Below are 24,980 nucleotides of genomic sequence, written 5' to 3'. Positions count from 1 at the left end.
CTGATAATGATGAAACATGAAAAAAAAAATCTGATATCCACAAATCTAAAACACAAATACAAATCTAAAGTCAAGTCAAATAAACAAATGGGATAAAAAAATCTACAATTCCCAAATCTTTAAATCTAGAAAGCCAAAATTTTACGCGATTGATACGTTCACGTAAAAAAAAATAAAAAATAATTAATTAGTAAAAAAATTAAAATTTAAAACAAAAATTCTAAAACTCAAAATCCAAAAATCTGCCAATTTTATATTTTGAAAATCTGAAATTTACAAATCAAAGTTATGATGTTATGGGAATAATTATTTATTATTTGAATTTTTTGAAGAGTTGAGTGTCAGTGTTAATTTCAATAATCCCAAATCAAATCTACAAATCTACAAATCTACAAATCTACAAATCTACAAATCTACAAATCTACAAATCTACAAATCTACAAATCTACAAATCTACAAATCTACAAATCTACAAATCTACAAATCTACAAATCTACAAATCTACAAATCTACAAATCTACAAATCTACAAATCTACAAATCTACAAATCTACAAATCTACAAATCTACAAATCTACAAATCTACAAATCTACAAATCTACAAATCTACAAATCTACAAATCTACAAATCTACAAATCTACAAATCTACAAATCTACAAATCTACAAATCTACAAATCTACAAATCTACAAATCTACAAATCTACAAATCTACAAATCTACAAATCTACAAATCTACAAATCTACAAATCTACAAATCTACAAATCTACAAATCTACAAATCTACAAATCTACAAATCTACAAATCTACAAATCTACAAATCAACAAATCTACAAATCTACAAATCTACAAATCTACAAATCTACAAATCTACAAATCTACAAATCTACAAATCTACAAATCTACAAATCTACAAATCTACAAATCTACAAATCTACAAATCTACAAATCTACAAATCTACAAATCTACAAATCTACAAATCTACAAATCTACAAATCTACAAATCTACAATTCTACAAATCTACAAATCTACAAATCTACAAATCTACAAATCTACAAATCTACAAATCTACAAATCTACAAATCTACAAATCTACAAATCTACAAATCTACAAATCTTCAGATCTACAAATCTACAAATCTACAAATCTACAAATCTACAAATCTAAAAATCTACAAATCAAATCTACACTTCTACAGATTCCCAATCCAATCCAAGTGTATTTGGATTTTAGAATTTTTTATGTTTTTGTATTTTAAATCTCCAGATTTTTGGATCTCAGATGAAAGCATTAAATTTGGTTACATGTTTAGTAATTTGAGTTTTTTTGTTTTGTTTTTAACGAACTCATCTTAGGAGTAGGCAACACCATTTTTAATTTGCAGTGAACGCTGTTGGTCATTGGTCGTTTGAGCAAATTGAAATCTTCAAGAAAATGAGACTGCTTTTTTTATTTTTTTTTCTAATTTTTTGCGCTTGTTTCTACGAAATTTTCTAACACATGGGACCTACAAAAAAATGGCCGAAGAAGGAAATGTGGAATATTGTTTGAATTTTTTTTTATTTACACTGGAAAAAAATATCTTTAAAATAAAAATTCATTTTTCTCAAACACTCTCTTTTTTTCAAATTCCAAAAAAATATGAATACAATAATCAAAAAATCATCTATACACCGGAAGATGGATACATTTACAGAGAAAAAGTTTTTATATCAACAACTTTTTCATGTCTACCCTGATTTTTGTACTATATTTTATTTATGTTTTATATTTGTTAAATGAAAACTTGAGCAATTTCCTGCATTTCTTTCTCTGACCAAATTTTTTTAGGTTTCAAAGTTTTCCAGTTAGAAATGTTTGTAAAAATTGAGAAAAAATACTTTGACCCTTAAACGCAAACTAATTTTCTTGGAGATTTTTAGTATGAAAAGTTGCTTAAATGATGAATGTTTTTACACCCACAACGTTCACAGCAATCTGAGATGGTGCTGTCAATGATCAATCGAGTTGACATGAAATTCGTCTTTAAAATTAGATTTTTGGATTTTTAAATTTTTTTGTTTTTTGTTTTTAGATTTTTGGATTTTGGATTTATATAGTTATATTTATAATAATTATAATATAATATAATATAATATTTATAATATTTATAATATATATAAATCAAATTCAATGCATACATCGTAAAACGTTTATCGTTTTTCGCAAATCGTAGGTAGTATGAATCATTAATCGTAAATCAAAAACAGAAAAATCGCATAAACATTAATCATGAATCGTCAATTGTTACAAATCATAAATATCTTTTTAAAATATTTAAGAGTTAATTGCCCAATGAATTTCGAAATATATCGTCGGGCCTTTTATATTTTATAGGTGATGCAAATGCGCTTAACGCCAACTGCAAAAATATTTGAAACATTTGAGATCTCACGAAGCAATTTGCCACGAAATACATCTTCGGTCCTTTTTCTTGTAGAGAATCTCTCCCGGTTGACTTCTCTAGAAAGTGTATCATCATTCTAAAATTAAGCATATCTCAATGAAAGTGCTTCTGAGCAAGTGATAGAGAGATGTGACAAAGGAATACTTCTTACCCACGATTTTCAAAATAACTCCTCATCGGTATAACGACAAGATTTCGATCGTTGTCATGTTGAGTCGTTTTCGATCAATGTTCGTTTCTAACATTAATTAATATTATAATATCTATGAAATTCTTTCATGGTCATCTGATCCGGTTGCAGCTATTCATTATGGATGACACTGATCTGATTCCATCAAATACAGATCATCACATTGATTTCATAGGGATTCAGCTTTGCTTTGTTTTTTTTCTCATAATTTTTTAAAACATCTCAATACAGAGAACGCTTATTTATGGTGATTAAGCATTATTCAGATATGCAATATCGCATTTCGAAAACACTCTCGGCCTTAGTTCACGTAGCAAGATGGCATAGAGTCATATGCATAACATCATTGTGGCATCAAAACACAGTTTTTAATAGCAATTCCAAGAATATATTGCTGAAAACATAAGAGCTTTTCTTGAAATGCATTGAGTTACATTAGTCATTAAACAAACTGTTAGTCATTCTGAGTGGTCATTTAATTTTACTATCTCAATTCTGCAGCATTCATCTTGCCCCTTTTTTTTACTTCTTCTCAACATTTATCTTGATATATTCAGATTGGAGGTAATTTGTGGGTTAAAGTCCTTTTAAAAAGAACGCACTCTGTAGTCACATCTCAGTTGCTGCCAATCGTAAGTTCCTCAAAAACGTGTACTGTGATATCACAGCACAATTTGCAATGAATCGCCTCTCTAGTTTGCTCAAAGCTTTGACCGATCACAAAATGAAAATAATCAATGCCATAATTCTATTTTGTGCAGAATTTATTAATTTTTCCAAAACTGCCAACGACTTTTTGAGTAATCATTATTTATTGAAATATTGATAACCAAATACCAAAAGGATTTTTTTATTCAAAGGTATTTAAAGGTTTTACTGGATCGTTCTATCGGTTTCAATTTTATTTCTGTCGATGTTCAGAACCACGTTTGTAAACTTTTGCTTTATGACGACTTTGTTCGTGCAAGAACACTTTCTAATAAAAGACAAGGAATGATAGCCACAATCATACGTAAAAATTGCTCCTGACAGGGGTTTGTCCGGTTTATGGCAACTTACCATATTTTTCAATTTTCGTTTATCCGCAGTCAACCCCACATCTTTGAAGTGAATGTCACACGTGTATCAAACATAAACCTTCGAGGAAACACAGATAAAATTGTCAACCGGAATGGGACCGTTTTATGACACCGACAACCAAAGCAAACAACAATCCGAAATCGCACCCGTTTGTCGTGTTTCATTGCCTCGGTGAGGAAATGGAAGATTGTGGTGTGCCCTAGGCTTACAGAACCTTTATTGGATACCACTTTCATACCACGTGAAGAAGAAGGGCGTCACTTTCATTGGCCAGCTGCTGCAACGAATGCACAAAAATATTTGTCATGACTAGAACGAAAGAATCCACCTCGGCCCAGCATGACAAAGCTGACACCAAGCAGAATGGATGAATATTTGATGATTGCAGCATCCCTGGGATGATTGGAAGGTTGCATCATAACGGATTTCTTCCCAACGAAAACAGACGAAGATGTGTTCATATCATACAGCGCTATCATTATTTTAATGGTTACCCAATTATTTTGGTACACCATCCAATCTTTCCACAGAACCATGACTTCACGCTCTCCAGCGGCCGTCCCGAATCAGGTTCTGATAGGGTCAGACTCTACTGATGGCAGCTCGAAATCACAGCTTTAAAGCTAACGAGCAGCCTGAAACTTTCGTTTTTCCCATTTTTCCCTGTGAACTGATCCGTTTCAATCACAGTCCACCGAGGATTCTGAAAAATAAGGAAGACCGCAGCTCCAGTAAATATCAAATTTCCTGCATCAGAAACTTTCGGATATCGGATGAGGTAGCCCCGCTCACTGGGGAGGAGACGGATGTGTCCTGAATCTGAGAATGATGATTACTATAGCAGCGCATCTGCCCGAGAGGTTTCCCAGTAATGGGAAATGGTAGCGGCAAATTCGTACTGATTCTAATTTAATGAATTTATGGTCCATTGGTTGAGATCCCAGCCGCGAACTTTTACAGCTGCTGTAAGTTTCGATTGTAAATTCCTATCAAGTCAAACACTGGCGCTATCGCAAAGTTAGCATGATAACAGAAACTTGAGAAAAGATAACACAACACCGCGGATGGTATTATAAAAATAAACATCTCTACGTAACTTGATGCCCGGATCAGCGGAAGATTGCGAGTGAAAAACTTCAAATGTCTATTATTCACCTTTCCACTTAGACTTCTACCTTGTTTGAGAACTTCTTCCACCGAAAGCAGTTGAAAGAAGAAGAAAAACAGTTTAGCAAACAAAATTCATAAAACTCACGGCATCTTGCGTTCGCGGGAATCAATTTCGCAAGTTTCATTTCACTCTGTTAGTTGATTCCACATCCATGGTTACATGTTCTCTTCCAGCATGACAAGTTCCAGCCATCGAGTGGACTTTCCGGAATCGAAGCGTCTGAACGGCAAACAGCTCAGCAGCTTATTTCCAGGTAAGCTGATTTCCCAACAACACGATGGTAGTGAGTCCGCAAAACAGTCTCATCAGTGCATCCAGGCGTACCGTAATTCTCATCTGCATTCTCGGTCTGTTGACTGGAAGATTCTCCTCCAGCTGTGTAAGCTGTGACAACGGTTTTGTTCCGTGCTTCGTCAGCCGAGAAATCAACAATGGTGAAGTTCATGAAATTTGGTTCCATTTCGCTGGAAACTGCGAAGCACCACTCGAAACCTAGGGCGAAGTTGAGGCTGCTATTACATGAGTTTACTTTACTCTATCTCGGCTGGACTGAGAATGGTTCGTATATAACATCCAAATGGTATCGCTTCTAAACAAATCGCCGAATTAAATTGTAAAGTTTGAGCACGAAAAAATCTGGACTAACTATGAAGGGTGCTTTATTTATGAGTGATTTTTTTGAATTTCACATTATTTCGTTAAAAGTGCATAGAATCCAAGTTTCCAATGTCCCGAAACAATTTGGAAAACGTCTAACCATCGACAGAGAACTCGAACAGGTCATTAAAAGCAAAGGCAACTAATCGTGAAATTCATTCAAAAGTGGTACCTTTTTCTAAACGGGGCCTAATTTGTCGTCGAGAGACGTGGCAAAAATTATAATCGCGCAATTCTATGCCCAGAAGGCAAAGGAGAGAGCATTTTTGAAAAATTTTAAAGCACAAATTAGTGACCCTAACGCGAATTAAGATCTACTAGAGTTCCTTACATAAAAAAATACTATATGGGCATATTCGGACAAATTTCTGAACAAGAAATTTATTTGATACTGATAGTTAAATTTTCATTTATAATTTTTATTCTGAAAGCTCGCCCATTCCACACAAAAATTCATTACCATTTTCGCTTCACAGAAATGCGGCACAAAGCTCAATGTAGAATTGCATGGAAGAGTTGCTTCAACTCGATTGTATTTGACTCGATCAGATTAGAGAATGCAAAAATTAAATCCGTTCGAGCATTTTTTATTCGATCGGATTTTAAAACCTAAAAATTTCCATGAAAAGGGTTTTACAATCAAATACGCGTTCGCGTTCTTTCAATTGATTGATTTTTTTGTTTGAAAAATAAAGTTATTTTCTTTTTTGAAGTTCGAAATTAAATTCGAAATGCCTTCCGTTTAATTTCTGCCATCCAGGCTGACCAAAGTTCAGAAGTGAAAACAAGGCTCATAAGGCAAATAAATCGAAAAAACATAATATTTTTTGAAGCATTTTATTGGGTGAATTAAATCAATCAAGCAAACATTCTTAGACGTTCCGTCATCCGGGGGCAAATAGATCACTTGGGTGAAATTGGTCAAACTTAAAACAAACATAAATTTTTGGAGGGTTTATGTAATCAAGTTTAAAACGTTTTTCATGATATGTTCAATAATCATCTGAAGTTCATTTTCATCAAAAGTTTTAAACGAATCGCTTATAAAATGGGGAAAAAAATATTATTTTTCTGAAAAACATTTTCATTTCCTTTTTTAAGCACGGTAATGAAACATATTTTCAACTTCATATGTTAAATGATAAATATTTTTTTTGGAGGGTCCACATAGCAAGTCACACTCAGCCGATACTTTACGGGTTGAAATAGTTGTTAAACAGCAGTAATTACTATTGAAACAAGTTAGAACCATCAAATTCCAAAAAAAGAAAACTCGAATGGTCTCTCGACTTTGGTGAAAAAAGAATGAATATCTATACATTTTTGTGCATATTACACTAGAAAATCATATAAAAATAGATCGACCAATTTCACCCCGAAACCATGTTTTGAAATTTTCCGCTAAATATTGTTCATAAAGTGTTATGCATCAGCACTGGTTTTTAAAGTAATTGGGTATAAATTCAGCAAAAAAAAAATCGGAAATATTCACACTTTTCTGAAAATCGTGATCAATTCTCCTCTGGTTTACGGTATCTGCTTATTCTCTACTATGAAGAAATATTCGAACACTTTGCGAAGGACATTATGATTTTTGGAAATTTTATCAAACAATTTGTCACATCTCAGAACAAAATTGGCAAACAGAACTATGATCTGGAATGTGACTTTCAAACCGTTTATGGTTTAAACATCGAGTCGTGACCTCAATGTCCGAATATTAATCATCGCACAGAAATCTTCTCAACTGATGCGGTACCACTAGACAAATCTATCTCTATATATCAAAATGGATTTCTGTCTGTCTGTCTGTCTGTCTGTCTGTCTGTCTGTCTGATTCTTATGGACTCGGAAACTACTGAACCGATCGACAAGAAAATTGGTATATAGGGGTTTTTAAGGCCGGGGAAGGTTTTCATGATAGTTTGAGACCCCTCCCCCCTCTCTAAGGGGGGGCTGCCATACAAATGAAACACAAATTACTATATTACTGGAGAATTAATCAAGCAAATTAGGCATGTGAAGATTTTAGGGTGCAATAAATGTTTTTACGGTAGTTGGATACTCCTCCCCCTTCTCTTAGGGGGGGGAGGCTGCCATACAAATGAAACACAAATTTGTGCATTACTCGAGAATTAATCAAGCAAACGAAAACAAATTAGGTACATGGAGGTTTTAGGGCGCAGTAAATGTTTTCACGGTAGTTAGATACTCCACCTCTCTCTCTAAGGGGGAGCTGCTATACAAATGAAAGACAAATTTCTGCATAACTCGATAACTAATCAAGCAAATGGAGCCAAATTTAACATGTGAAGATTTTAGGGTACACGAAACGTTTCTGTGGTGAATAGACCCTCCTTCCCCTTTCTAAGGGGGGAAGAGAGGAGGGTTCGTATTTGTTTGTATCGAACATTTATTTCATGTATCGGAGAAACATGTTATTTGCAAGTGGTTGAAAAATATTGAACGAGAATTGTGTCTGAAAATAATCTGATATTATAATGATGAGTTTTGGTAGAAATACTAGGAATTTTATAGTAAAAGGTAAATGGAACGGGGTCGATTAGAAGATCAATCAATGAACAGTTCTGCGATTGGACTCATGATCATGCGCTTAGTAAGAAAACGTGAATGTTTGAAGGTATTGCTAACAAAAAGCAAATTTTGGGCGGGACGAAGTTTGCCGGGTCAGCTAGTACAATGTATAGTAACTAAGTCTGTAACGTTTGCATTAAAAAAAATGACTTTTTTTCGGATAGTGATAAAAAAACTAAGATAATTGACAGACAGTGAGTTTGATAAGTAACTCCCGGCCTTCCGGCACTTAACCGGAACATTCGCCATGGCGGACAAAAACATGCGTGCCGGAACGGGCGTATCCGGCGTCCACAAAGTGCCCCACGATGTCCGTTTTCGACGCGGCGGGGTACCGTTCTTTAAACGCGCACACTTCTGAACGGAGGAGCTTCACTGTTTTCGCCATCACGGTTAAAGTTCGACTGATAGAGCTGTCAATTTTTTTTCTGCTGACTCATCGGTTCCTATGATTGATGCGGCATGGGTAGTTTCGTCAGTGCGTGTGAAGGTAAACCCATGAAAAATCGGAAATTTTTGTCCATTTTTTTAATGCAAACGTTAAGCTTCACGAATTTCTTATATTCTAGAAATTTGTTTTCCATTTCTGAAAATATTTGCGCACAACGATTTGCGGATTGCTTGTTGCAACTTTTTATCTCATTTATAACAATTCCTGTAATCTGAACAGAAAGTAGCAAATGCTGCTTTGTTATATCTGGCCATTCAGGAATGTTCTTCAACACGTTGAGTGCCACGGTTTTACAGCGACTCTATGGAAATTTTTAAACGTATTAGGGCCATCGTTTCTTATCGTTGTGGAAGGTATTTTTGCGCGAAAGGGAATGCTTATAAGCTTATATGGTTATATTAGTGACCTTTATTATCATATGTTATACTGTCAGTCACCTGTGATTGACGCAGCCTGAGTGAAAACTCGATGTCAGTCACCAGTGACTGACGTGGCAGTCAACGTGTTAATGTAATAATGTTATGTTACTGCCAGTCTAGCCTTTCATTTTTCAATGTACTCCAACGCAGTATCGTAAAAGTTGTCGCTGTTTTTAGAAATTTAGTCTCCTGTATTTTAATTGAATCAACCAGTTTTGACGTAGAACTATGTTTTCTAGGTCAGGTCAGTGTCACGTTTTTATTAAATAGTTTCAACACATTGCGGACCGCTCACGAGATTTCTCGTGTTTCGCATTCCGTCTGTTACGAATGGATTACGAAATAACCCGTGATTTCTACACTTGAAGGTTAGATCCTTGGTTTGCCAAGAATCTAACAAGAACTACCGATGGCTCGCCTTCGTCTCATCCACATCGAAGGAAACGATCTTCGTGGAATCCGAACAAATAGAGTGTTCAAGTTTGCCCCTAAACGTTCGGTCCTTAATGTGTCGGATGTTAATGATTTGCATACCAATCGGATAGAAAATTTTCTAAAAATTCGTATGTTATACTTTATGATCCCCTAATTGATCAAATGGATTGAATCAAGGGTTTATATATTTGACGAGCAATCGCTTTTTTAATCAATAAAAATGTATTCTTCGCGAACTTGACACTTCTGTGTCAAAAAAGGCTTTTCCACCCAAGCCATTTCTTCGATGATACTCTTCTGGGAAATATTATTAAAAACCGGCCTACAAATCCTGCAAATTACATGTTTAAAATCGTCGATAACAAAAACAAACCCTGTTTGCAAAAACAAACAGAAGGGGACAGCTCTATTTCGATAGCGCATCGAAGTTACACGACAAGAAGGCCAAAATATGTTGGTAAGGTCACTAACTAATCTCAACCATAGTAACCATAGTTTGAGAGAAATAGAGAAATGTATTCCCTAACAGAGACATCAAAACCAAGCTGCCTGGGGGAAATCGGCATTGCAATTACATGGAAGGAGGGGGAGCTTTTGTTTTTTCCGACATTTTGGGAATACAGAGATTTCAAATCCAAGGTGGTTGGGGGAAATCAGCATGTTAATACCCTTGTGGTCGATAGCAGTCTTGTTAATGGTTACCATCGTATCACTAATTATGGAGACGTATGTGCTGTGTCATTAATGAACATCAGAACATGAACAGTCAAAGTACCGTCGACCTAAAAATGTCATATGACATTTCGGTTTTTTTCCGTCTTATTCATTAGCTGTTCATCGTCCCGTAATTAAACAACAGTGTTCACGGGGAACGCTCACCGCTTGAAACGTTCATTCAACACATTCGCACTTGATAGGGGATAGTTTGTCGGTTGCTTTGATCTAAACAATCCGTCTAAATATCATCCATCGTGTATGGATGTGTGAGTGAGGAGGTGGATGTATGTGAGCAACTATGCTTGAATGCAGAATAAAGAGAGAAGAAGAATGCATACCACTGCAGTTTTAATGTCAAATGACAAATGACATTAAAACTACAGTCAAAGTAGCCGGAATTAAGGAATGGTTATGAGAACGAATGGTAGAATGGAAATAGCATATTTTCACCGCTCTTCTGGGTACGTTCGACAGAAAGAGAGAATACAAAACGTTCAATTGATTGTCGTGTTTGCGGCTGTGCGTTTATTTCAGAGGTGACTGTTGGAACCGAGCAATGCTTTCTTGGTCACATTCGCAATACATATTGAGCTGTGACTCTAGCGCAAGAGCAGTATGTGATGGTTGAGAGAAATGTCGACCGTTTACAACACTGGTCGATAGTTTAACTAACGACGCGCACAAATGGATAGTGCTCATTATAACTAGCGCGGTGTGTTAGAGGCGAATGAACTGCAAAGTTTAAAGCCTCTTAAAAACAAAGAAACAAACAAACTAGCGCGGATATTGCTGATTGCATACGTGCTGGCGAATAAGTAGGGAGCAATGAATGAGTGTTTTTTTTTAATTTTTGTTCCAATAAGAATCTTTGGATGGATCAATTGAGGAATGATATTTCAATGAATTGAACAGAACTTATGTTTGACAGAATATAAATAAAAATCAAATTTGGAACTTTTATGTTGGTTGCTTCGTGAAATCTCATATCAATGATCGATATCAATGTCCAATTGAAATTCGCATTGAGGCCTGTAGCATCGTGTTTCGTTGGGTTTAAAGCGAAAATGGACATGGGTTGAGTAAACACTCAGAAAGTAAAAATTATAAATGAAATTACCTTTTCCATTTCAAATATATTTTTTCTATAATAAAATAACACTTTTTTTCTGGAGAGAAAACTTGATAATTGTGTTCGATAATGATAATTATCTTATATTACATTGATGAGTTTTTTTCTTTAATTCTTCCATACATAGCACAGGAGCCAGCTCGTCCTGGGCCACAGGCTTTCATCATATCTCATTCCACTTAGGCATCTTATATAGTGATACGCACCATCAAATGACTAATCACCATCTTTCTATCATTATCATTCGGTTATGGGCATTAGTGGAGTGAACAAAGAATACCTAACAACTAGACAAAACGGTCCTTTTCAGGGCCACCAAATCACTATCGAAGAGTTTAACAATGTAATTATTCAAATATATCGAAAATCAACATGTAACAGATAACCAAACGGAATCCTACGTCAACTATGCGGTCGTGTGTCGAACACAACCCTCCTGTGATTTTTTTTTAAAGAAGACTATCTCATAGGCTTTAATTTGATATCAATCATCTGAATCGGTAAGGTGGTGCAAAAGTTATAAATTTGTGTGGTGAAAAAGGGGGAAAATGATTTTTCGGACCATTGGCTAACTTTGAAAAATCATAACTCTGAGACAAAAAATAAAGCCTCTCTGATTGTTGGATATGTTATGTAGTATTACTGCTCACTCTCGGTCAGATGGACCTCGACAAAACCTCTAGTCCCTGGTCTAGCCACGGGGACTGTCTGAGGCGGGTTCCAACACCTCTTTTCCTGGCTAGCTCGAGCGTGGGATTCGGAGATCCCAAGGTCGGCTCACATGGACACTTCCGGAAGCACACAAAACACCAACTTTCCGTTTTTATAATATATTTTAAATAATCTGACTTACAATCTGTAATTGTGTGTAGTGTGTGTTCGTCGGCCGGCCGGCTTCGCTGGTCCTCTGGTTCTCGTCGTTTCTTTGGTCGATGATTCTGGTGGGCTGGGGGCTGGATCGCGCGTTGCTGGCTTGTTGCGAATATTCACAATGGCGTTCAAGGCTTAAGCCTAGTACAATGGGTCCTGATCCTGTTACCAATTAGTATGCGTTTAAGCACAATTTCTTAAATTTTCTCTATCAAACTTCTACCTGTTACTTTCCAGTTTCCTTCAACTGTCGTCTTTTCTTTCTGCCTTTTTTTTCATCCAATTTCAGCTTCAACTTCAACTTTTATACTTTCACTGAACTCGATAATAAATTATTTAACTTTTTTTCCAGGTCCTTTTGGTTTGGCGGTCGCAGTGGAAAAGAACTAGGCAACCTTCCTAGTATTTTTCCCAGCCTCATCATTGCCCCCTTCCAACATCCAGCCTCCCAGTCCACCCTGTCGATCATATCTTGCCCCATAATATATGTCTGTATGTGTTTCTGTGTAACCTCCTCTCTGTCTCCCTAACTGTTATAATTGTTATCAGTGTCATCTATGTGCGATCTTGGAGGAGTCATAGGGCAAACTACCCACAACGGTAACAGTATAAAAGCTCATCTTTCAAGAAAAAATATAGCGCTCTCTAGTCAAAAGCCATGTAAACTGCAAAAAACAAATAAAATCAATAATTACAAAAACACCATCAAAATTTCTGGCGAGTGTAAATAGTTTTCTAAGGAAGATTAGCTAATTGGCTTCAATTTGATATGTTCTTCTTCTTGAATGGCGTTAACGTTCCCTGTGGAACTTTTGCCGTCTCAACATATGCATTAACTAGCGTCATTCATTAATACATAGTTGAGATTTCTTAAGCCAAATAACACGCCTTGAATGTATTCCGAGGGGCAAGCTCTAGAATACGCGTGACCACAGTGCAAGTCGGAGGAAATTTCTTTGACGAAAAATCCTCCGGCCAGAACGGGAATCGAACCCGAACACCCGGCATGATAATGTGAGACGCTAACCACTCGGCCACGGGTGCACACAATTTGATATGTTGATCATCTAAATCGATTCAGTGGTTCAAAAGTTATAAATTTCTGAAAAAAGTCATTTTTGGGAAAAAGTGATTTTTCGGACCCCCCTAAAATGGAAATGGGCACTCTAACTAAAAAGTATAAAACTCCAACTTTCGACGAAAATCTGGAAACCACTGTATGGGTTTGACATGGAATGGCTGTATATGTGTACTAGGGTGGCAATGGATGTATGGAAAAAAAAAATCATCATTGAATTTCAGAAACCGACCATGTACATTTTGTTTATTGATCCAAAAAATGACCTGTGCAACGTTTCAGCTCAATCGGACATGATTTAGGGGTGCCTCAAAGCACTCAAAGTTTTGATTTTTTAGCCACTCAGGCTAAGTCCCAAAAAGTCAATTTTCGGCCAAAAATTTTTTTTTCGAGATAACACCAGATCTTATGCATTTTAAAGTCATTTGGCATCGAGAGAAAAATCTCGATTTTCTAAATTTCTTTTATTCTCCCGCTTGGAAGATTTTCGAGGATGAAAACTTTGAGAGCTTTGAGGCACCCCCAAATCATGTCCGATTGAGCTGAAACTTTGCACAGATCATTTTTTGGGTCAATAAACAAAATGTACATGATCGATTTTTGAAATTTTACATGACCATTTTTGCTGCCACCCTAATGTGTACTCTGTCATCGGATATAATAAAAGGAATTCTTCCGGCGCTGAATGCCAGAAGAAGACAATACCAAAACGTCACAGGAGGGTTGTGTCTGAGACACGACCGCATAATTGACGTAGGATTCCGTTAGGCTATCTGTTGATTTTGGATATGTTTGAAGAATTACATCGTTAAACTCTTTGATAGTGATTTGGTGACCATGTAAAGGGCCGTTTTGTTTGGTTGTTGAGTATTGTTTGTTCACTCCACTAGTGTTTACCGAGTGATGAGCACAAAAAAAATGGTAAACAGTCGCTGGACGGTGCGAATCAGATAAAATATACCGAAGTGGAACGAGATTGAGAAAACCGCCCTCTATGATCCTAGAAGAGATGCCTCCTGTGTTATGTATGAATGAAATAAAGAAAAAAAACAGGAAGTGGGTTATATCTATGGTATAACCGCAAGGGTGACGTAGGACTATCGTTGATTTAGAGATCATTTGTTTGAAGTTTAATAAACTCTTTCACATGAGTTTAATAATTCAAATAAACTCTTTCACATGAATGTATTTTTAAATTCCCAGAGGAACTGGCAGATTATTTTCAGTAACGATTAGATATTTCCACATTTTCCTCGATACTGGAAGCCCACCAGTGGTTAATGTTAATTCGATAACCATCTGTTAATAGCACTTGCTGGAAACATAATTGGTCACAGTGTTACATGGATAGAAAACATTCAAATAAACTCTTTCACATGAATGTATTTTTAAATTCCCAGAGGAACAGGCAGATTATTTTCCAGAAATGATTAGATCTTTCCGGAACTTTCTCGATGCTGAATGGCATCCAAACGGAAAAAATTCCGTGCGTGTATGTGTCGATTCTTCGCCGTCCACCTCCTCCAGCACGTTAGGCAACGATGTTGTCTTGTCGATGTCCTCACGAAAAATGAATGTGTCTCACCACCAGAATATCGCTTAAGTATGCTTTTTGTGTGTGATTGAATCGAGAAAAGGTGTGGTTTACGATGGCAATTTGGAAGGCAAACTAGAGGGGAATGAACTCTCTGAGCTCGGAACTTTCGGCGACTGAGCAATAATCGATTGCGGGCGCATACAATATTGGATACGGAAATATCCTACTGATGGGGAAGAATAATCTTCAGAAGCTATCCTGTTAATTGCGATTGATTGAAAAATCACAAAACCAAATGTATTTGGTCACAGTGTTACATGGATAGAAAACATTCGAATAAACTCTTTCACATGAATGTATTTTTAAATTCCCAGAGGAACTGGCAGATTATTTTCAGTAACGATTAGATATTTCCACATTTTCCTCGATACTGGAAGCCCACCAGTGGTTAATACTAACTCGATAACCACCTGTTAATAGTACTTGATTGAAAAATATTTGGTCACAGTGTTACATGGATAGAAAACATTCGAATAAACTCTTTCACATGAATGTATTTTTAAATTCCCAGAGGAACTGGCAGATTATTTTCAGTAACGATTAGATATTTCCACATTTTCCTCGATACTGGAAGCCCACCAGTGGTTAATGCTAATTCGATAACCATCTGTTAATAGCACTTGCTTGAAACATATTTGGTCACAGTGTTACATGGATAGAAAACATTCAATTCAACTCTTTCACATGAATATATTTTGAAAATTCCCAAAGGAACTGGCAGATTATTTTCCAGCAATGATTAGATCTTTCCGGAACTTTCTCGATGCTGAATGGCATCCTAACGGAAAGAGTTCTGCGCGTGTATGTGTCGATCCTTCGCCAGCACGTTAGGCAACGATGTTGTCTTGTCGATGTCCTCACGAAAAATGAATGTGTCTCACCACCAGAATATCGCTTAAGTATGCTTTTTGTGTGTGATTGAATCGAGAGAAGGTGTGGTTTACGATGGCAATTTGGAAGACAAACGAGAGGGGAATGAACTCTCTGAGCTCGGAACTTTCGGCGACTGAGCAATAATCGATTGCGGGCGCATACAATATTGGATACGGAAATATCCTACTGATGGGGAAGAATAATCTTCTGAAGCTATCCTGTTAATTGCGATTGATTGAAAAACCACAAAACCAAATGTATTTGGTCACAGTGTTACATGGATAGAAAACTTTCAATTAAACTCTTTCACATGAATATATTTTGAAAATTCCCAAAGGAACTGGCAGATTATTTTCAGTAACGATTAGATATTTCCACATTTTCCTCGATACTGGAAGCCCACAGGTGGTTAATGCCAACTCGATAACCACCTGTTAATAGCACTTGATTGAAACATATTTGGTCACAGTGTTACATGGATAGAAAACATTCAATTAAATTCTTTCACATGAATATATTTTGAAAATTCCCAAAGGAACTGGCAGATTATTTTCAGTAACGATTAGATATTTCCACATTTTCCTCGATACTGGAAGCCCACCAGTGGTTAATACCAACTCGATAACCACCTGTTAATAGCACTTGATTGAAATATATTTGGTCACAGTGTTACATGGATAGAAAACATTCAATTAAACTCTTTCACATGAATATATTTTGAAAATTCCCAAAGGAACTGGCAGATTATTTTCCAGCAATGATTAGATCTTTCCGGAACTTTCTCGATGCTGAATGGCATCCTAACGGAAAGAGTTCTGCGCGTGTATGTGTCGATCCTTCGCCGTCCACCTCCTCCAGCACGTTAGGCAACGATGTTGTCTTGTCGATGTCCTCACGAAAAATGAATGTGTCCCACCACCAGAATATCGCTTAAGTATGCTTTTTGTGTGTGATTGAATCGAGAGAAGGTGTGGTTTACGATGGCAATTTGGAAGGCAAACTAGAGGGGAATGAACTCTCTGAGCTCGGAACTTTCGGCGACTAAGCAATAATCGATTGCGGGCGCATACAATATTGGATACGGAAATATCCTACTGATGGGGAAGAATAATCTTCTGAAGCTATCCTGTTAATTGCGATTGATTGAAAAACCACAAAACCAAATGTATTTGATCACAGTGTTACATGGAAAGAAAATATTCAAATAAACTCTTTAACATGAATATATTTTGAAAATTCCCAAAGGAACTGGCAGATTATTTTCAGTAACGATTAGGTATTTCCACATTTTCCTCGATACTGGAAGCCCACCAGTGGTTTATTCCAACTCGATAACCACCTGTTAATAGCACTTGATTGAAACATATTTGGTCACAGTGTTACATGGATAGAAAATATTCAATTAAACTCTTTCACATGAATATATTTTGAAAATTCCCAAAGGAACTGGCAGATTATTTTCCAGCAATGATTAGATCTTTCCGGAACTTTCTCGAATCTGAATGGCATCCTAACGGAAAGAGTTCTGCGCGTGTATGTGTCGATCCTTCGCCGTCCACCTCCTCCAGCACGTTAGGCAACGATGTTGTCTTGTCGATGTCCTCACGAAAAATGAATGTGTCTCACCACCAGAATATCGCTTAAGTATGCTTTTTGTGTGTGATTGAATCGAGAGAAGGTGTGGTTTACGATGGCAATTTGGAAGACAAACTAGAGGGGAATGAACTCTCTGAGCTCAGAACTTTCGGCGACTGAGCAATAATCGATTGCGGGCGCATACAATATTGGATACGGAAATATCCTACTGATGGGGAAGAATAATCTTCTGAAGCTATCCTGTTAATTGCGATTGATTGAAAAACCACAAAACCAAATGTATTTGGTCACAGTGTTACATGGATAGAAAACTTTCAATTAAACTCTTTCACATGAATATATTTTGAAAATTCCCAAAGGAACTGGCAGATTATTTTCAGTAACGATTAGATATTTCCACATTTTCCTCGATACTGGAAGCCCACAGGTGGTTAATGCCAACTCGATAACCACCTGTTTATAGCACTTGATTGAAACATATTTGGTCACAGTGTTACATGGATAGAAAACATTCAATTAAATTCTTTCACATGAATATATACAATACCTTCCTTCCTTCCTACAAAACCAAATGTATTTGGTCACAGTGTTACATGGATAGAAAACATTCAATAAACTCTTTCACATGAATATATTTTGAAAATTCCCAAAGGAACTGGCAGATTATTTTCCGTAACGATTAGATATTTCCACATTTTCCTCGATACTGGAAGCCCACCAGTGGTTAATGCCAACTCGATAACCACCTGTTAATAGCACTTGATTGAAACATATTTGGTCACAGTGTTACATGGATAGAAAACATTCAATTAAACTCTTTCACATGAATATATTTTGAAAATTCTCAGAGGAACTGGCAGATTATTTTCAGTAACGATTAGTTATTTCCACATTTTCCTCGATACTGGAAGCCCACCAGTGGTTAATGCCAACTCGATAACCACCTGTTAATAGCACTTGATTGAAACATATTTGGTCACAGTGTAACATGGATAGAAAACAGCCAATTAAACTCATTCACATGAATATATTTTGAAAATTCCCAGAGGAACTGGCAGATTATTTTCAGTAACGATTAGATATTTCCACATTTTCCTCGATACTGGAAGCCCACCAGTGGTTAATGCCAACTCGATAACCACCTGTTAATAGCCGCGCGTGTATGTGTGTGTAGCGATGTCTTCCCAGGGAACCGTTTGTGGCATCACTCTTCTCCTGATAGATTCCCTTCTGGCCTAGGGTGCACAAACAGGCTCTTGGTGACACCGTTCATACGCGCTTTCATGATAAATAAAGAGCATCACCGCAACAGCGACAACATGCTCCAATCGCTGTTCAATTAGAACTGAGTGGATTTCCGAGCGCCGCTCGCTTATATACCGATTGGTGATTTCAATAGCCTGTTTTGAAAGCAATTTTAAGACTATTGAAACAAGTTTTTGGATCAAAAAGTAACAAGTATATAACGCGTAGACATTTTATCTTTCGAATGAAGTGTTTATCATACCATTTCGTTCAGTTGTTTAGGAGCTATTAACGCTCAAAATCTCGGTCTCCGGCGTAACGCTTTCGTTTTCGAAACTTTGATTTTACACCCCGGTATAGAAATGAAAGACGTAGTCCTACGTCAAAACTCACCAATGTAATATAAGATAATTACCAATACCGAACACAATTAACCATTTTTCTCATCAGTATAAAAATGGTACTTTAATATATTTGAAAACATATTTGAAATGGAAAAGGTAATTTTCTTTTATAATTTATACTTTCTGGATATTTATTCAACCCAATCCGAATTTTAATTGGACTAACAACACCTAATGCCATATGTAGAGCATATCGGAAATCAAATTTCTAATATTTCTTCACTTTTCTAATTTTTCTCTTCGTATAAACTTTCCTCGGGTGAGAATGAACACAACAAAACAGACAGCTTAAACCAAACGACCCGTTCTCAAGCGGGAACACACCTTGGTTTTTATGTATGAAAATTGAAATAAATCCTTTCATATATCAAGTCATTTTTAACACAACTGCTACCATATACAATTTTACACCTACACTTGTGCTAAATCTTTCACAATGCATGATCGGTCATTGATATGAAATTTCACGAAGCAACTAACATTAAGTTCCAAATTTAAATTTTATTAGCTAGAAGTAATCGTATCACTCACCTTACTTGCAATATAAAAATGCCCCCGACTTGCATGTATTTGCAATGCTGATTTCCCCCAGGCAGCTTGGTTTTGATGTCTCTGTTAGGGAACACATTTCGGTAGGAACAAAAGTTCCCCCTACTTTCAAGTATTTGCAATGGCGATTTCCCCCAGGCAGCTTGGTTTTGATGTCTCTGTTAGGGACCGAAAGTATCGTCAATTTCGACCAATCAGAAACAGATAATTCCGCTAGGATAGGGGTTGATATTTTTCAATTGTTCTATAGTTAGTTTCATGACATATATTATTTTCTCCAATATAAAAATATAGTGTTATATAGTGCCGAAATCGATTGACGCAAACATTTCATCAATCCATCGTCAAATGACTTAGCAATAGGTGTTTGAAATTGGACAATTTTCACGATGTGCTCGATTTTCGATTTTCAATTTGTACCACCCCAATAGGTTCCCGAAAGACGTAATCCTACGTCAAAAGTAAATTACTTTGTCACTTATTGACATCTCATCGAAGTCATTGTCGCGTGGTTAACTCACAGTACTTCTCGCTTCTCATGTCTATTTGCCATTTCGCACGAGTGCCATTGGAAGAAGGTCTCCGCCACATTCAATTATACGACTTGACTCAACTTTGTTTGCATGCGGAAGCTTAACCATTTCTGTACCCCATAACTTTGTCATTTTAGGCATCAGATTTTCGCTCTGACGAACTTGAAAGAGCGAAGAGCTGGGCGGTACTATCGATTAGATGGCTACCGAATTATGATTAACTTCTTTTTTGTGTTTCACGGTTTCCCCAATCATGGAATAATTGAAATGATTGCTCGAAGACGCCCGGGAGATTCTTACAACGATTGCAATTTAATCGAGCAGAAAAATAAAAGGAAATTAGTAAATACCTTCCTATCTTTCATCCTCCACTAAACATGCGATGGGAGCATCCTTAATTATGCCGCTTCTTAATTGACATACGACGACGGTACGATGATGACGCGCTGCTGCTGCTGGTTCACCATGATGTGGAGGGAAAAAATAATGACCCACTGAGTCTCGAGTCATTCGCCAGCCAAGAGGTCAGCAGAAATTTGGCGAACCACTATCGTTATTGCGTCGAGGCACGTGTTCTTCATAAACCAGGAGCCGAACCGCCGGTGTTCATTAATTCTGCATCATCTTCATCAATATTCTAAGTGCGGGGGAAAATATGCGGGAATTCGCTTTCGATAGGTCATTAGTGCTGAAAGATACGGTCTGAATCTCAAATATTGATAAGAATAACTAAATTTTTGTAATATATAGTTATTCGCAAAAAAAAAAGGTAAATGGCAAATAGGAAATATAATATCATGTGCGATAGATAGAAAAAGAATTATTGAAGCATTTCCATGAATCTTGAATTAATATCAAGTTTCAATTTGTAAACGAAGAAAGATCAATTTGCAAATTGAAGTTCCTCGGAACTTCAATCGAAAGAGCTACACGTGTTCATTTCTACCTAGTGTATACTTTTAATCTTCGAGTGCACAGATAAATGTGAATGTGATTCAAATTTTGATATGATCTCATCACCTTTCATGTTTTCCGATTGCAAAGCTGGATGAGCAAATATACTCGTGTGCAGGTATCGAGTGTTCTACTGGCAATAAACGCACGCAAATCACATCTCAGCAGATATGATATGATTCATTGGGGGTTGAGTGCTGCGATGGTATTTGAAACTGAATATTCTTCGAACTTTAATCAGGCAAATGTTGCGAGCTTATGAATAACACGACGAGTCTTTCTGTGATGGAGTTTCAGATCGATATCGTAATATCTTTTTATTCATTAACAGGAGGACAGATTCATAGATATTTTGGATTATGATATACCGTATAATATTTTTCGTACGCTGCGCAAGTATGACTTTCCAAAGTACTTATTTACCTTCAATTACAGAAATAAATACAACCTGTCAAATGAACCATAAAAGCTACACTTCATATTCGAAAGAAAGTCGAATCGAAAAATTGAATTCGATTGCTGACAGCTCTTATTAATAAACGGACATGCTATCCGTCGATTAGTAACGCTATCGTTAAATGAGGTGAGCACTCGAACGATAATAAATTGCAATTTGATGCGACAGCCAGACGGATTAATGCCGCCTCACTTGGCGCTCTTTTTGTGGCTGCTATTTGTTCGGCTAAAAATTGGCGGAAAAGACAAAATCTTCACTGTCAACCCCAAATCATCGAACTCAAATTTTCTCTTCAGCCAGGGTCTATAATTGAACAGACCCCGAGTTATCTCGTTCGTGACAGGCATATTGTCGCTTATCGACGATGACTTTACGCTTTCCGATTTTCATTTTGCCGCTCAGGGTAGTGATCCGCCCTCCGATTGGGGCGACCGCATTATGGTCCCGAAGTCTATTTTCAGCGCTGGCATGAATTATGCATGAGTGATGAGTAACATGCTTTGGTGAAGGATCACACACAGCGAACTCAACCGCCGCTTGTGACCCTGTTTCGCTTCCGATGGCAAACATTTATGGCCGCCTTTCGCGAGTTAACCCAGCGCAGATTAATGAGGTCCTTGTCGAGAAACGAGTTCGACAGCTTTATCTTTATACCTTCCCTCCTCTGGTTGCTGTGCACTCGGATACAATCGCTGAACCGAATAATCCGTGCCATGTGTGGGGGCGTTCGTGCAGCGAGGAGTTGTTTTCAGAGTGATTTGAAGAAGGGTTTTCCTCTGTCGAGAGGATTACTTTTCCGAGTTCTGTTGCTTCCGGGACGAAGGAAAAGAAACTTTTGAAACATTATTATCCAAACAGTTTGCAGTCGGGGGAGTAAACATTATTCAGCGGAAGTAGATGGACGATGATCAGTAATTGAGTGAGAAGAAAAACAGGACCCTTCTCAATTGTTCTTCAAGTCATTTGCGTTCCACGGCTGATTACAACAAATTTGTACAACGATTTACATTCCAAACACCTAGTAGAGAAACCACAGGGGAGTAAGATTGATGGTAGCTAATTTTAGAGCCTTTTAACGCCTCCCATCAGCCGTTACGTATAATTCCCACGGTTTGTTTAAACCAGTACCATTTATCGTTCACCCTCATTGGTCGACTCCCAACCGTTCAGGTGTGTTCCCTTTTCTGACTCCCATTTCTCTGGTTTATTCTCCACACAGTCAAGCCCGGTTCCCGGCCGCCCCGCCGAGCCTACGGACGTCTCAGCGTGGAATCCGACGATGCCCAATCACTGCGACGTGATACCGAGCATAACGACAATCTGATTGATGTCGACGCCAATTTGAACGTGAGCAACAATAACAACAACAGCGTTCGGGTGAAGAACCAAAACAATGTCACCAAAAGCAGTGGCGGAGGAGGAGGAGGTGGAGGAACGCGCATTGAGTCTAGCACAACCGCTTCACCACAGCTTCCGCCGCCGCCAACGGAGACAATGATGAATGCTTGTTTCACGCATCTGATCTCCACCGATGGTCACTACATCGAGGGCATCGACGATGTCAACCGGAATCAGTCCAACTGCAACGAAACCGACTCGGATTTAGAGCTGGACGCCACCATCAAGGAGCAGCGCCTCGAGGAAAGAGCCATTTCGCGTCTGCAAGCGATGGCACTTTCCGACGATGACGAATATGGTAAGTACCTTGAGGGATTGAGAGGGTGTGAAGGACGGAGAAAGGTGCGAATTTATGTTTGTTGCTTTCCAAAGTCTGCCACATCCTTTCCACCGATTCGCTGTCGGCGTGGGTGGAATGACTGAGTGACGCATTTCAAAGCGCGGGAAACAATTCAAATTTTGTAGAGAACGTCTGCAATGTGAATAGTTCCAAACGTAAGCAATATCAAATAACTTGAAATTTGAAATTAGATTACCTTGCAGATGACATTTCGTTTGCTTTTAAGCACTGAGAAATAGCTCCACGAACAATGTCTGATCAGTTGGGACAAGCGAGCAGTCAGCACCATGACAGTGACCATAATTAAAAATAATCTCACGTTTTGCACGCTCCACCAATTACGCAAAACTGTCGTTCAAGCAACGTGTCAGCAAACTGACAGGGATTCCTTGAAATTAAAATTCACACCAACTTTTATTTGCCGCTTCTCTGTCTCGCACAAACAAAATCATTTCAATAGGATCGCATTCTCTTGAGTGCTTCCCGCCGGAATATATTTTTATTGATGTGTATCCAAAAAAAAATATCGCCCACTCATTGAGTCTACAAATGTGTGGCTATAATTCCGTTCACGTGCCTGTTCAAATAGTCGCACATTGGAGGTGTGTTTAATTTTTTTGCAACGACCGTAACTTCATTTAAGTCAGATCCCTGAATCTTAAAAACTATCGAGCAACTTTAATTTGAAAATAATACAATGATAGACATTCGTTTAGCCGCACTTGAAAAAAAACTTCAAACACTTACAAAACAACTAGGAATGTTCTTATTATCGGGATCCTTTTCGCTGTAGTGATAGTATATTTAAGTCAATTTTATTGAAAGGACGTGCGTCACAATCACACACACACACAAGGCGGCATCGGTGGATTGAACATTCAAACGTCGTTTTTTCCCGAGACATACGTTTAGCCGCAGGGCATAAAAATCGAGTTTTCGCATAATCACCAAGCCTCTATCTGTGGTTTTTGAATAAATACTTGGGAATGTTCAGTTTACGAGATAAACATTAAATGTGCAACGTAAGAAGTTGGTCAGATTAGTGATTTACGTAGAATTTAAGAAAGGTATTCCATTGACGGAAGAGGGACGGAAAATAATAAAGATATTCAGTGAACAAAAGTTTTCTAATCGCTCGATCGTAACAAAAATTGGTCTATCTGAGAAAGTGGTACGGAATTTCTTTAAATAGTGCCAGAAATATGGGATATAACGACCAACAAATGGGAACACCAAAGTTACTTTGCGTCTTAAAGGTCGAATAAGACACGAAGCAACAAGGAAACGATGTCCTGCTCATACATCAAGGCAGAATCGGTTGTTCCAGTAACGAAGAGGCATATTGCGCGCATCTTGAATGAGTCACCAAACATCATGTGGAAGAAACTTCAAGGGAAGCCGAAACTGACCGCCACCCATAAGCAGAACCATCTCATTTTCACCCGGCAATACATGGAATGGAAACTATCTAGAATGGAGAAATGCTGTATTTTCCGGCGAAAAAAGTTCCATTTGGATGGTCCGGACTGTTACAGTTGCTATTGGTACAATTTAAGTCAACGGCATGTCGTGAGATCGAAGCGAAACATTGGGGGCGGAAGTTTGACAGTGTGGGGAGCCGTTTCCTATCACAGCAAGCTTCTCATTTGTTTCATTTTCACCCGAATGAACTCCGAAAAGTATCTTCAATTACTGGAGGACGTTTTGATTGGCCATATTGGGAATAACGCTACCGAGGATGTCGTTTTTTCAGCAGGATTATGCATAGATTCACGTTTCCAAGCAATCGAAGGC

General features: G+C 37.5%; 1 protein-coding gene across 1 annotated transcript in view; it reads left to right on the top strand.

The window, feature by feature from the left end:
* Positions 1-24,980, top strand: part of LOC129762904 (uncharacterized) — a 109,701-nt gene that overhangs the window by 39,921 nt on the left and 44,800 nt on the right. The window contains exon 2 of the mRNA XM_055761510.1: positions 22,668-23,144. Coding sequence (XP_055617485.1) covers positions 22,668-23,144 — 477 coding nt within the window. The remainder of the gene's footprint in view (positions 1-22,667; positions 23,145-24,980) is intronic.

The sequence above is a fragment of the Toxorhynchites rutilus genome, chromosome 1, assembly GCF_029784135.1.
Source record: "Toxorhynchites rutilus septentrionalis strain SRP chromosome 1, ASM2978413v1, whole genome shotgun sequence".
NCBI lineage: Eukaryota > Metazoa > Arthropoda > Insecta > Diptera > Culicidae > Toxorhynchites > Toxorhynchites rutilus.
This window is presented reverse-complemented; position numbering and strand designations above follow the sequence as displayed.